Source organism: Pteropus medius, unplaced genomic scaffold (assembly GCF_902729225.1).
Source record: "Pteropus medius unplaced genomic scaffold, Ma_sr-lr_union100, whole genome shotgun sequence".
Taxonomy (NCBI): domain Eukaryota; kingdom Metazoa; phylum Chordata; class Mammalia; order Chiroptera; family Pteropodidae; genus Pteropus; species Pteropus medius.
The window spans coordinates 1753702-1768933 of record NW_024345872.1 but is presented as its reverse complement, the minus strand read 5'-3'; the positions used below and the strand labels follow the sequence as shown (position 1 = coordinate 1768933).

The 15232-nt window shown below is 34.6% G+C and overlaps 1 protein-coding gene and 1 pseudogene across 1 annotated transcript; both read right to left on the bottom strand.

The window, feature by feature from the left end:
* Positions 1–8569: 8569 nt before the first annotated feature.
* Positions 8570–9685, bottom strand: LOC120612319 (protein farnesyltransferase/geranylgeranyltransferase type-1 subunit alpha-like; annotated as a pseudogene).
* A 4455-nt stretch (positions 9686–14140) lies between these two features.
* SERTM2 (serine rich and transmembrane domain containing 2) lies at positions 14141–14413 on the bottom strand. The gene has a single exon (XM_039874767.1). The coding sequence runs from the start codon at positions 14411–14413 to the stop codon at positions 14141–14143; it is 273 nt and encodes a 90-aa protein (XP_039730701.1).
* Positions 14414–15232: the final 819 nt, after the last annotated feature.

The window sequence follows — 15232 nt, the reverse complement described above, 5'->3', positions numbered from 1 at the left end:
ACCACACCCTTAACAGTCATCAGTGTATTTAAATTTTGTTTTTTAAAATTTTTATATGGTTCTTTCCCTAATTATCATATGTATTTCAATAGAAGCAAGAGTTTTTATTACCTATATTTTCATTTTTTCTTCCTTCAAAATTGCGAGTTTGTGACATCACCACTATTTCCATAATAATCTACTATGATAACAATAGCACCTATACTGATTAATATATGATCAAGCAAAATGAAAGACTGATTAAAAATAAATGGAGACATGGTATTAGGTGGTATTAGACTTGTCGGGTAATCAGTTCGTAAGTTATAGAAATGTCTAATCACTACGTTGTATATCTGAAACAAATATAATATTGTATGCCAACTCTAATTGAAAAGTAAAAAAAAAATTACGAAAAAAATAGAAAAACAGTTGGACCACAGTAAAAAGTATTTTTTAAGTAAAACAAACAAAAAAAGGAAATATTCAAATCTAAATTCCTACTAGCAAATGAAAAAGCTTATAAAGTGGTACTAGGAGCATATGCAAGAAGGAAGCATTTATTTTACTCCAAAATTATTATGATTATCCCTATTTTCCTCATGTAAAGTAAATCTCACCAATTTAGGCTCTACTAAATCAGGAATTTTCAGAATTCAACATGTGAAGAATGGTGAGGAGAGTTTGGCCAGTAAATGAATACATGAAGAACAATGTTAGTATCATATTTAGGCTTTGTAAGTGAACAACCTGTTTACTAAGAGCAACCTCCCAACTGTTAAACTAGTCTATACTCTTTCCCAGTAATGATAACTAAAATGTTAACAGTATCTGTAGGTCTTTCTGTATTTTAGGACCCAGTTGAGGGTAACCAGGATTAACTGAATTTGGTTAGAACAGAGTACATGGGTCAGGTCATGGAATTAGATCTTCCCACTGAGCAAATTCAGCTATAGACACCAGAGGAACTGCAGTTTGTGAGTCAGAACATAACATTTAGCCATGCAGTCAGTCAGTCATCCAGTAGTACTAAACATCTACTCTGTGCCAGGTTCTATATTAGTCACTGAGGATATAAAGATGAATGTTTTACCTCAAGGAGCTCATATATATGCAAATGAATGAATTGCAATGTAGTGATTAAATGCAAGAATATAAGCAATTATAACTATTGAGGTCACACAGGAAATAGTAATTAACGGTGTTCTGGGAGTACAGAGAATCAAGGAAAGTGATAAACCTGGATAATGGGGATAAATCAAGCTGTTTTAAAGGGTGAATGGCAGTATCCTAAGGTTATATGCATACTTAACTTGTTATAGTATACTTTCAAGTGATATTATACCACTTTACATATAGTATAAGAATTTTACAATTATGTATTTTCATTTCTCCTCTTCTAGCATTTATGCTATTGTTGCCATATTTTTCACTTTTATATATGCTCTAAATCTCACAATGGAGTCTTGTTATTTTTGTTTAAACAATTTTTTAAAGAGATTGAAATAACAGGAAAAGTCTTCTATACTTATCCATATAGTTACTAATTCTGATGTTCTTCTTCTTGCTCTTTGTTTAAATCAATATTTTCATCTGGTATCATTTTCCTTCTGCCTGAAGGATGCCCTTTAATATTTCTTGTAATGCGGGTCTGCTGGTGATGATTTTTTCCCCAATTTTTGTATGTCTGAAAAAGACTTGACTTTGTTTTTGAAATATATATTGCCAGGTACAGAACTCTAGGTGGATAGTTTTTTCTTTTCTTTTTTCAGTACTTTAAATATGTCCACTCTCTTTTCTATAGCATTGTTTCTGACAAGAAATCTGATGTCATTATTTTCATTCTTCTCTATGTAAGAGATCTAGCTGCTTTTAAGATTTTCTCTTTATCATTGGTTTGGAACAATTTGATTATGACACGTCTTACTATAGTTTTCTTCATATTTCTTGTGCTTGGGGCTCATTGAGCTTTCTGGATAAGTGAGTTTATATTTTTCATTAATATTGGAAAGTTTCAGTCATTATTTCTTCAAATTAATTTTTATGCCTCTTCAAAGATTCCAAGTGCTCACATATGAAGCTACTCATAGTTGTCACACAGTTCACTAATGCTTTCTTTTTTAGTATTCTTTTTTCTCTGTATGTTTCATTTTGTATAGTTTCTATTGCTATGCGTTCAAGTTTACTTTTTTTTTCTTCTGTAATAGCTAGTCTGCCTTTAATTCCATCCAATGACTTTTTCTTCTAAGAAATTGTAATTTTCATCTTTAGAAGTTCAATTTGGGTCTTCTTCATATGTTTACTTAACTTATTAAACATATAGAATACAGTTATGATAAATGTTTTAATGTACTTGTCTGCTAATTCTAATGTCTGTCAATTTTAGGTCAGTTTTTATTCACTTAATTTTTTTCTTGTTCTTAAAAGTCATATATTTGTTTCTTTACATACCTGGTAATCTTTGATTGGATGTCAGATATGAAATTTTTCTTGTTGGGTGCTGGATATACTTGTATTTCTATCAATCTTTGTGAGCTTTGTTCTTGGATGCACTTAAGTTACTTGAAAATAGTTTGATCCTTTTAGGTCTTATTTTTATGGTTTAGGTGAGTCCAAAGCAGAGCTAGTTTTTCCTACCACTGAGGCCAGACCTTCCTGGATACCCTACCCAATGTTTTGTGAATTATGAGTTTTTCTAGTCTGGCTGGTGAAAATTGGCGCTGTTTCTGGACCTCTCTGTCAGGCACTGTTCCCTCTGATCTGATCTTTCCATGTTATTCTTCCCGATCTCATGTAGATTTTTCACACATGTGCAATGATAGGTACTCTGCCGAATAACTAAAGGGAGACCTCTGCAAGCCTCTGGGGTTCTGTTTCTGTCCTATTAACTCTAACTGCATTGATCTCCTAAGACTCTGAGTTCTATATCTTCAACAGAGAGAGGCATTTGCCTCAATACCTCTTCATTATGCCGTGGCCTGGAAAATCTCTTAAAGCTGAGTCACTCATAAGGGTCACCTCATTTGTTTTTCATATCTGCAAACTAGTGTCCTTCATTGCCTAATGGCCAGTGTCTTAAAAAACATTGTTTCATATATTTAACTTTTAAAATTATCTACATGTATAATATTATTCATCATTTTACAATGGACATTTTTAAATATACTAAAAAATTGGAAGCATTGTACAGTGTGCAGCTGTATACCTACCTTCTAGATTCTCAATTATCAGTTTACAATATTTGCTTTATCCTGCAACTATCTAGTCCTCTCTTTATCCATCCATCATACCATCTTAATTTTTGATGCATTTCAAAATAAATTGAAAATATCAATATAATTCACCCTAAACACGTTAGCATCACATCATTAATTAGAGCTTAATATTTTGAATTTTGATGAATTAATAACCTGTAATGCTAACCTCCATAAAGCCATAAAACATACTTATTACTAGAAATATCTTCTTCCTGACTTTCTCAATTGATTCCTACCCACATCCCTCCAAAGAAAACTATTGTTTAGATTTTTTCACCCTAGATGAGTTTTGCTTTTTATAGAATAGCACTGTCAAATAGAAATATAATGTGAGTCAAAAATAGAGCTGCATGTGTAATTGAAAATTTACTATTAGGCATGTTACAAAAAGTAAAAATAACCAATGCCTAACTTAAATAATGTGTTTTATTTAATCCAATGTATCCAAAATATTACCATTTCCAACATGTAACCAGTATAAATTTATGCATAAGATATTTACATTCTTTTTTTCATATTATGTGTTTGAAATCCAGTTTACTGGATTTACACTTATAGATATACTATAAGTGTAAATGCAATTTACACTTATAGTATATTTCAGTTTTAACTAACCATATATCAAGTGCTCAGTAGCTATGTGTAGCTAGTAACTACCACATTAAACTGCACAGTTCTAGAAATTAATATAAATGTGATCATAAAATAGGTACCCTTTGTCTAAGGCTTTTTACTCAGTAGGATGTTTTAAGAATTTTAAGATTTGTTCATATATCATTTTAATTAAAACAAAAATTAAAAACTAAAACGAAATGGAAATACAATGCTCAAAAAGAGTAATATAGATAATGAAAGGTAATATATTACACTTAAGGAATTCTACTGTTCAGACCTTATATTATGAAAGTAGACTAGATATGCTAATGAACTTTACCCTTCACATCAAGTATCATAAAAGGGTTAGTCACTAAAAGAATAGAATACCTAATTTCCAAATTGGTAGAGGGAATAAAAGGAAATTAAAACATTAAGCAACTGAATGAAATATAGGAAAAGTGAAAAAAAGTAAACAAAACCCAAGAAAAATAACAAAATAAGATGATGGTAATAAGTCCAAATATATTGGTAATCTTAATAAATATAAATGGACTGAATGCACCAATTTAAACATACAGATTTAAAATACAATAAGAAAGCTAAATCCAATTAATATTGTACTTGTAAGATGTATACCTAAAATAAGAACACATGTACTTTAAGTAAAAGGATGGAAAAATGTATACCTGGCAAACATTAACCAAAAGAAAGCTAGTGTTGCTATATTAATATTAGACAAAACATATCATCCAGGAAAATGGATAAAACAATTGTAGTATATTTATATGATAAAATGCAACAGTGAAAATTAATGATAAATATCACAGACCTAATAAATATCATCATTATAAGTTGCAAAGGATATGTACATTATGATTTATTTATATTAAGTTTAAAAGCATGCATTGTAAAACAATATTACGTATCATATGGATATCACATATAGTGAAACAAATTAAATCATACATTGTATTGATGAATATCAAGATGGGAATAGTAGTGTCGAATGAATGCTGGCTCCTCAAATATCATCAACACAATTCGTTGAGTTTATTTGCTTACCGTAGTAAGGGAAAATGCTACCTCTCCAAGGTCTGGTAATATCTCAGAGGGATTTATTGAGAATTGGAAGTTTAGTTAAAAGTGGGTCTTATAATGTGGGGACTTGATTAGGATTGGGTGATGATCATGATATAACAGTCCAGGGGTGGTGGAAACAGTAACGGGAGAATTTTTCCATTGAAAAATTGATGAATCTTTAGGGAAATTCCTAAACAATCAAGCCATTTGCTTGGACAAGAATTTCCTGGAAGAATAGTTATATTAATGTAGAGAGTAAGTTATATGTGGCGGAGGGTAGGTAATTTCAGTACTCGGTGTCCAAACTGAAAGCAGAGGTAGATGGTTTTGGTTCTCAGTAATTAACTCTGGGGTAGAACAGGATCAAGAAGAAGTATATGGGGGCTTCAAATCTGCCTATAATGTTCTATTGCTTTTTAAAAATCTGAAGCCAATATATGGCAAAACGTTAAGATTTTGCCAAGGCTTGATGATAGTTTACAGGTAAAATGGTTAATCTTTTCTAATATTTCTTTGCATTTTCTTGTAGGCTTAAAAAATTCAATATTTTTTAAAAAATAGTGCTGTTGCTTCATAAACAATGATCAATTCTTTGTCTCTCATTTTTTTTAAAGATGCCACATATCTCTCTTTTTTTCTGATTCAATACACAGATAGTACAGTTACATTACAATTGAGGTAGTGATGTTTCAACACATTCCATTAACAGTTTCCAGACTATCTAGCTCTTATTTTGTCAACTTCATAGGACTAGGTTACTTCCCATGTTTTGTCAACAAAAATTTTATAAACTATCTCTCAGCTTGTATCAGTTTCAATTTTTGTTGATTATTTTTCTATTGAGAGGGCCATCTTTTACTCATCTTTTCCATGGATTAAAGAGTTTCCCTGTTGTTCTGTGTATGGATATGTATATATATGCACACATGCAGACACACAGATCATATATTGTATATACATATTTATACACACAGTAGCATATGGGTTCTGAAGTCAGTTGGCTATGGGTTAGAATCCAGTTTGTGTCACTTACTAGTTGTGTGACCTGGAGGAAATTATTTAACCCTTTAAAGCCTCAATATTCTTATAGGTAAAATGAGGATAATAATAATACCCGCTTTGTAGAATTTTGTCAAGTTTAAATAAGAATTCGTGAAGAACATGAAACATAGATTTACACATCATACGTTTTGAAAATATGTGATTATTATTATCATTATCTCTGATAGATATGGTCATCAGAATCTGCTTGAACTGTTTCAACAATATTTTACTCTACAAGAAACTCTGATCTATTTGGGGGAAACTCTGTTACTGGAAACACAATGAACTAACATTCTTTGCCTATAAACCTTGCTTCCTTTAATTTCTATTTGTTGATCCTAGTTCTGTCCTTTCAAACTACATAAATTAAATCTCTACCACATTTATGTGGAAATTCTTCAAAGGTTTGAGATCACTGTCTCTTACTCTTCAGAACATTCTTTACCCACAAGTCAGAACTCTAGATTATAAATAATGTTAGAATTAGCTAGCAGATTTCTGCATCATCTACAAATATATTAGACTGGTGAACAAGTATTAGATATTCTGATAGTTTGAAATGTTAAATTTTGAAAGATTTGATCTAGAAGTGTAATTGGCCTGTATCCAGGTACCTAACAAGTTTTAGTATCTAAGGGTTGGGAAAAAGGAAAGTCTTATATTTCCTTTTTTTTCTTTTTACCTTTTAAGTTCCTGCTTTTACCAAATTCACCATTTTGCTCCATGTTTTGCCTTCTGTGTGTAGTCTATTCTCTGCACCATGCCACTATGCAAGACTTCATTACAGTCCCTTCACTTACCAAAGTACTGCTTCATTGGTTTCTGGCTTCCAATAATTGGCTCTATTTCCCTGTTATTTATGGTCCTGCCCCTAACCTTTGTACTTAATGTTTGTATTTGGTCTCCCCAAAGGTCTTTGGCTCTAACTCACTCTTCTGCTTCTCTTGATCTCAAGTATCTCTGAGAAATCTGCCTTAGTTTGAGGATGCTTAAAACTAATCTTTCCCAACCTGCTTGCCAAGTGACTAACCACCCCAAAACAGGGGAGGGACATATTTTATGTTCTGTTATTGTCAATCTTTCTTCAGGCTACTCTACAACCCCTCCCTGGGCAATCTCATCTATTAACACTTCTGAAATTTTTGTCTCCAGCCCTAACTCCTCTTGTGAGCTCCAGACCCAATATTCAACTGCCTGTTCAACACTGCACTTGGATGTCTCAAAGGCACATCAAACTAAATATGTCCAAAACTAAATTCATTTATCCTCTTCTCTGATATTCTGCCAGACCTTTGTTCAAACCAGAAACCAGTAAGTCGCTTCTAGATTCTTCCATCTTGCTTATCCATATTATCCAATTTATCAGCTAGTATTGCTGATTTTATCTCCTAAATCTATCTCAAAGCTATTTCTCTTTATAACTACCAAATTGATGGTGGTAGTCCAAGGTATTATCACATTTCTCCTGAACCACTGCCATAGCCTCTCAACTGGTCTCCCTGCATCCACTTGCCCTTCTTCAATCTATCCTCCACACTGCTGCCAGAGTTCTTTTCTTCTCTATGCTTAAAATAAAGTTAAAAATCCATAACATTGTCCACGAGGCCCTGTATGTACTTGTCTCTATCAACCTTTCCAGCCTTCTGGAGAATTCTTACTCCCTGTGCTTCTTAAAGTGCGCCAAGTGTATTTGACCTCAGAATCCTTGCACATGCTGTTCTCTGTATGGAATGTGTGCCCTATTATCTCCTTTTGCTCATTCATTAGATTTTAGATTAGATATTATCTCCTTAGTAAAGTTTTCCCTACACTCTAGGCCAGGCTAGGCAGCATCGACTTCACTTTATATGTACCTAAGCGCCTTATACTTCTCCTTTATAAAGGAATATTCTTGTAATTATCTTGTAATTATCTGATATCCACCTCAGTAGGCTATAACCTTCACCAGGGTATAGAGTGTGTCTTGTTTTTCACACAGCAGGTGCTGAATAAATGTTGAATGAGTGAATGAATGAATTTAGGTATTTATCATCTTTGCCAGATTGTAAACTTTCTGATTGCAAACTTTAGGTCCCCACACAGCCTATAACAATTTATTCTTTTTTTTTTTTTTAGGCTACATCTATAATTTTATTACAAAACTATTATTTTAGCATTAGTTGGTTGCAGTGATAACAACATACTGTGTGACATAGCAACTCTAATGTTACAATTGCATTTCAGGCTTCCTGAACTGATATTTAAGTTACCACATATCCATTACACGTTATCTGCAATCATTAATGCTGCAAATCCTGATGTATATATCATTTAGAGAGGAGTAGATGCTAAAGGATTAGAGTAAATATCGATAAGACTACAAAAGTTCCTTTATGGGACTTTCTTTCCCCTTTCCCTCAAATTACTTTGTTTTAAAAGAATCGAATTACTTGGAGCTAGTTTGAATAGCAGCAGCATCCAAGGTACATCACGCTTAGTTCTTGTTAAAAAGCAATACATGTACGATGCATGTTTTACACCACAGGCAAAGAAAATGATCACTCTAGCTTTAAACTCCTGCATTAGAGTGTGTTTAAAAATAACAACACTCCATCAAGTTCTTCTGGATGGTGTTATTGCTGTACATTTGTTGGTGGGTCACTTTCTGTGCTGTTTGCTTTGAAAGGATCTTCCAATATATCTCCAATATTCCTTTTTTATAGTGTCCTTTTCTTCAGCTAGGATTTCACATTAACTCTAATGCTTTATTAAGACTGTCCTCCTTGTTGTCATATTGGTTTTCTAGCTTATCTTCATAGATATCCACAAGAAAGGCAATTAGGTAGGGGGAACTGTGACTTTGTTGTAAATCAAGCAATTGATTCAATAGATTGGAATATTTAGAAAGACCACAATCCTGCAAAACCCCTTTCATATAGTTCCATGCACTTTCATTCCATGGTACTCATTTGATCATTTCCAGAGTGTACTGGACTTCTCTCTCCAATATAGCATGATCATTGTAGCTAGTGTTAGAAATTTTGAAGTATCTTTAGTTCCAGAAAAAGTTATTTCTCATGTCCTCTTTAAGAAGTTGGGCTATATACTGCAGCTCATTATTCCAAAGTTTAAAGTCATGAATAACCCACTGTCGATATTGCCAAGCATGATAATTCTTTGCATCTTGATTAAGAATATCAGCAATAAACTCAAGCTCCTGAGATGGATCTTTTAGCCATTCCACTAATATCTATGATGCCAAACTTGGGACTGTTCTCCTATTATTGCAGTGACGTAGTTCATTTCTTCATGCAGATAGTTTTGAAATGACTTTAAGAGAACTCTTTGAAAACACCACACTGTATAATTGGCTGCATTTAACTCAGTAGCATCTCGTTAGTTTAAAAGCTCCTTCACTTCTTTCTTCATGCAGAACGGCCCAGAAATTATCATAAACATCGCTAAATTTTTCATTATAAATTATCTGGCCCACTGGATTGAGGCCATTGTTCTGCAGCACTGGATCTGTATCAGCCCATTCTGCTCTGTCCCTGCAAGATACAGGTGGGGGAGTCCAGACTCAGGAACCCGTCATCCATAGGGGATGGCACCACTTCTTCGGCCTCAGCCACCATCACTTTTTCTTGCTGTTGCTGGGGCAACAGGGGATGCGGCTGAGGTAGTGGCGGCTTGGGCTGACCAGGCTCACTGCCCTGTGTAACCTCTCCTACCCGCTTGGTGGCCGCCATCTCACCTCCGTCCACAGTGGAGGTGGCGGCAGAGCCCTAACAATTCATTCTTTGTGGTTAGAGGAAGCATCTCTAGCGACTAATGCTCTCCCTTTTAATTTCATTGCATTTATTATAGAACACAAATGGAATTGCTGTATGCACTTAAAACACTATACAATTTTAAATAAGGACACTATTTTTACCTAAGAAGAGATGTTCTAATTTCAGGGGTGGGGGCGAAGGGGGCAGGAAGAAATAATCATGGATATGAAAAACTGGCATTGACTGTGGGGATTAAGTCAAATTATCATAGGGAGTTGCATTGTGGGTGATAATCCATCTATATATCTACCACTTCCCTTCATCCATATAAATCGAAGCTGCAAGGTTTGCCTTTGTGTTAAATTTCCTAGTCTGTTAACATATGTTGCTGTGGCTATAAAATTAAAGAGATGGCAGAATTTTGCTTATTTGTTTTGAATTTGGGCGCAGGGAGTTATTTATCTGTAGAGCTCAATTGTTGTCTGCAGAACTTGCAGTGGTATAGAATGGATAGGTTTGAAATATGTATTCAGTGTCCAGAAAGCAAAGTATGATGGGATGAGTACTAAAATAGGAATCCCAAGACTAGCAGTGTCATTTTGACTTGGCTTCTGTGTAACCACAAGTGCCTCAATAATCTCTCTGTGTTCATGTCTTCTTTTGTAAAACAGACTATAATACCTTCACTCATTACGCACATGGTTGCTGTGAGGATCAAATGAAGAAAGCGCAAAATGTAAGATACATTTAAAAAATAATGTGGGGAGGGGAATGTTGAAAGATATTGACACTCTAGTTACCTTATCTCATTCTCTCCTCAGGTTATCTTCATTGACAGCTAGTAGTCATGATCCATTTTTCACATCCTACTACTAAAGAAACAAACTAACACACCAATAAGTTTGCAAATGGGAAGAAAATAAAAGGTAGGAGATTGGTGAATAAAAAAATAATGACACTTCAAAATTATAAATCCTACCAATTTTCCGATGTTACAATTTATATTGGAATGATGAGGCTAATGTTCTTTACATTCTTCAGACAATAGATATTTGTTATTAACAAACCAAACAGAATTTATTTTCCAGGGATCGAAAATGACATGCTAAATATTAATTCGACTATTTCTGTTTTTATACAATATGAATCTATTTCAAATATTAATGATTTCAAACAAAAGAAAGCCAATTTTTTTCTTCAACACAATTCTTCATTTTGTTCAAAAAGTTCCTTTTGTACAAATGCAGGTGAATGACATGTATTACTAGATATAACCATTTAATTGCATTAAATGAACCCCTTTTACCTACTTAGCAAGTACGGCAGTGTCTGAAGCTGTCAAACTCAGTTATGAATCCAAAGCTTCAGATTTGGCATGTATGAAAAGGTTAGGCCAGATGAACCTATCTTGATTAACCCCAATATTTCTTGCCTAATACATAATACATAAGCCTTTTACAATAGACCTTGTTTTATACAACCCATGATTCTGAAATGTATGCAAAGTACATTTTTTGAAATTTAATATCTTTAAACATATTAGGAGAGTTTACTATTTAAAGAATTCATATAGTGAGTCTTTTTATTAAGTTGAATTATATGAAATTGCCAATATTTGATCATTTTTGACTTACAGAAATGGCAATTACATGTAGATCAGCACTATAACAATTAGAGAATCATTTTTTCACCTTACAACAGAGTACATCTATATATAAATAACCTATCTGTTTACATTTAGGCTAACATGAATTTTTTGGGAGAGTGAGGGTTGGGGAGAGAATTGACAAGTCAGCATTTTGGATAGATGGATAAATTCAAATTATGCCCATTGATTGCTCTAGCTGCCTCTTTGAGCAGTAATATATGTTAATTAATACATTGGGGAATATAATTTAATATAAATGGAAGATTCTTTATAGTAAGTTTGCTATGATGAAAACATTGTTTATTTTCCTAAAGATTAAATACCATGTGTGTCACCATAATGACACATCTGCTTAAATGCATCTCTATTTATGTTATCACTGGAAACTGTGAAGGGTTATGCTGCTATTTTAGTGCAATCTGTGCCGTGTGCTTTGGTTAATGCTCAGTGAAGATCTGGATCCCGTGGGGTAGTTGTGATGAAAGAGGGCGGTTGTTTTCCAGGTGAGTAACCTAAACATAAATTAGCAATCTTCATCCAAGTCAGTGATTAAAGAGTAGTTTTAAACTCCTGAAATTTGGGTTGGGGGGGGTAGGTGAGCAGGGAATAGATTTTTAGTCTGTCTGTTCATTAGATTCAGCAACAAGCCATTGGGTATCTCGCTGTTCACTGCTGTTGAAAGTGTAATCAATTTCTTCATTTATCCAGCCACTGACTTAACTGTAAAGTGCATTCAAATACTGTAAGCACAAAAAGGAGAGGGAAGATGTGTGTCCTTAAGATGTTCTGGGGTATATTTCCAGCCTTTGAGGAAGTCCATGTATGGCCACCAAGAACTAAAATTTTAAAGGGTACATGGAGTCTGGGTGTAGAATAAAGACACAACTTAAACCACCAAATGTAATAATGTTAACAGTCACTTTGTATTTGGGAAAATAGAATGCCAAAAGGGAAGTGAAGCCCTGTCTGAGTCTTAGCTTACCTGCTGATCTCTCCTGAATGGTGCAGAACGCAGCTGCCATCTTTTAACAATGCACTTTTGTAACAGTTGTGCCAGAGTCAGGCTTGCTGCTAAGTTTAGCTCTGCATGTGGGGATTTTACACTTTGCAGCCCCTTGGAGAGTGGAATATTGGCAAATGACTGTGTATAAAAGGAGAAAGCACTTGGGAATTTCACCACCAAGCTAGATTTAGACCAGAGTAAAGGGGCCAATCTAAATTGGTAACAGACTAGAGAGAGCTACATGTCTGGTGGAGGTGGCATTAACCTAACATCCATTCCATTTCTCTCTCGCCACCACTGCAGTTCCCAAGGGAGCACCCTGTGAAATTTGATGACCACCTTTTAGATGCAAGAGAGAACTGTTTTTTTTTTTTTAAAGCAGGAAGAAGTCAACACAGGTGTCTTAGTTCTTTGGTGACAAGAATATGACCAGCCTTCTAATTTCTAATTTGTAAACAGTACTTATTTCCTTTGGTTCCCCTTTGGAACTTTAATTTTTAAAAAATCAAATTCTTTCTCTACTACTGGCATACAAGGGCTACTTATGAGAATGGAATTTTTCAAAATATATCTCTTATAGGTAATAAATGAAATACTTCATCTTTTGGCAGGGATCAAGAAGGGAGGAACATTTTCTGGGAAAGAGAAATGTGAATTTGAGAACATTGATCTCAGTAAAGATTTGTTGGAGGGTGTTGTTTAGTCCTTTCCTCCTTTGTCTCTCTTTGTTTTTCTTACACTCAGATCTAAAAGTATAGTGATGACTAAATAGCTCTCTGATCATTTTTCAGAAACATCTGGCATCCAGAGTCTTGTATGTTTTGTCCAAAGCCACAATTGTTCAACAATAGAATATCAATATTATTTCATTTCTGCTTTAAAGTGCAGTTTAGCCTTCTTTGCTAAGGTCACCTTTAAACAAAGCTCATATTTGTGTGCACCTAAATCCTGGAGCATGATATGGAGAGAGAAAAGGCAAAGAAGCTGCACATATAATGTAAGGTTCATTGTCAACACATTTTGACTTAATTTTCCCTTGGTTTTGGGGAAGCTCATTATTCCAAATTTTCATATTACATCTGCCATTACCTAAGTTTTTAAAGGTCCAGTAATAGTAATAACACAGATATAAAATGCACATTTTCCCTCTCTAGATGAGTTTGTGACTGGAAACAACTTTTTGCAAGCTTGCTCTTTAAACTGAAACAGTTTCTTTAAAACTCTTCTTTCATTTGAGACAAACACAATGGCCTCAGATGATAAAATCACTGCTCCTTTGGGAAAAGGTTCATGGTCCCTTCCATTCATCTCTGATATGGTTTAGCTTCTTGTCAGCAGAAGCGATTCTTTAGGGTCCAAGTGCTAAAATTAAAATGTCTTTTTCTTGGGGTACCATCTTTGAACAGTCAGCCCTTTCGAAGGCAAATTTTCCTTGTTCTTGGAGCTTCCAGAGATCCTGTGTTTTGTTTACAATAGCTGCACATGAATTTCTGTGGTCTGAGGTTTGCTTAAAGCCCAGGCTCTTTGGTTACTATGGAAACATACCCTCCCAACCAGCTGCCATTTCCTATATTCCTGGCAAAGAATAAGTCTTAAACCTGTTAGCTATCCCATTAGCAGAGTCAAGATAGAGAAAAACACAAAGAAACATGAATGATTTTTTGTTAAATGAACTTGTTGATTCCTTACATGGGAAGCTATGCATAAAAAAGGAAGCTTTCCTGAACACCAACATACAAGGGTTTACTGAAATCCACTAAGGCTCATCTTCATCCTGGCATTAAGGAGTGGGGATTCGACTCTGCATCTCTACATCTGTGAATTGAGGAACACTTTCTGTGCTCTCAGAGGTGATGGGTGAGATGACGTGTTTGAGTCGAAGGAGCATTGTGAAGAGCAGGATGAGGAGAATGGCCAGGAGGCTCAGGAATAAGCCCACATACATATACAGATTGGAATACTTATCTGAAGTGGTGTCAACTTCTGTTGCCAGGGTGGGAAAATGGGCCCGCCCAGTGAGATTTCCATGGTACTTGAAATGTACCTCTGTCATCATTTAAGACTTGAATTGGTACCTGTTTCTATTTGATTTCTATTGCTCTTGAGGCATTGCACAGTCACTTAGACTGTCTCTGAATAAAAAAAGAAATCACGACCAGAGCCAAGTCAGTAGTGCACAAGCAAGAAAATGATGATGTTCTAATTTGGCAATTGCCACACCTTCTATGTCCTCCAGCATAGCACCCCCACCCCCCAGCTACGTTTTATCAGAACTTCTTAATCTTTAAAAAATTACATATGTAAAAAGAGTGAGATGAAAGAGATACAACATGTCAATATATGTATATGTGTGTGTGTATATATATATATGTATATCTTTTATTTTCCACAGTCCTACTCTTATACTGATTAAAATAAAAATGGTGAAATTGCTTTATAATTAATACTGGTATGGGGACAAGAATCTCTCAGAATATTAAATCAGACTTTTGCTCTGTTTTGGTACAAGGAGAAAGGGTTCTGTTTTACCTATGACTCATCTAAATGTGTGTACTAATTATGTGGATTTAACTGGGTTCTTCTGTGAGGAGACTTTCTAAAGGCTTTTATATTTTAGGCTTAGCATATCTGAGTTTTCATCCTTCTCGTTTTTCTGAATCTCCCCTAAGGATGGAGCTTGTAGGATTCCTGCCCAGCTACCACAGCTTGAGAGCTATAAGTCTAGAGGATGTGAGTTTTCTACAGCTTTGTTGATGTCCCTCACTGTAGGCTTGAGGGAAAGTGTTGTCAGACCTGGTAATTCTCAGATGAAGGAAGTCTTAGAGATGTTGACAGCAGTAGGTTTATGCTCAGAAGATTTGACTCTCAAGAT

Bases quoted from the DNA above. Each gene is read 5' to 3' on its own strand.
- SERTM2 (XM_039874767.1), bottom strand. From the start codon at position 14,413: ATGACAGAGGTACATTTCAAGTACCATGGAAATCTCACTGGGCGGGCC.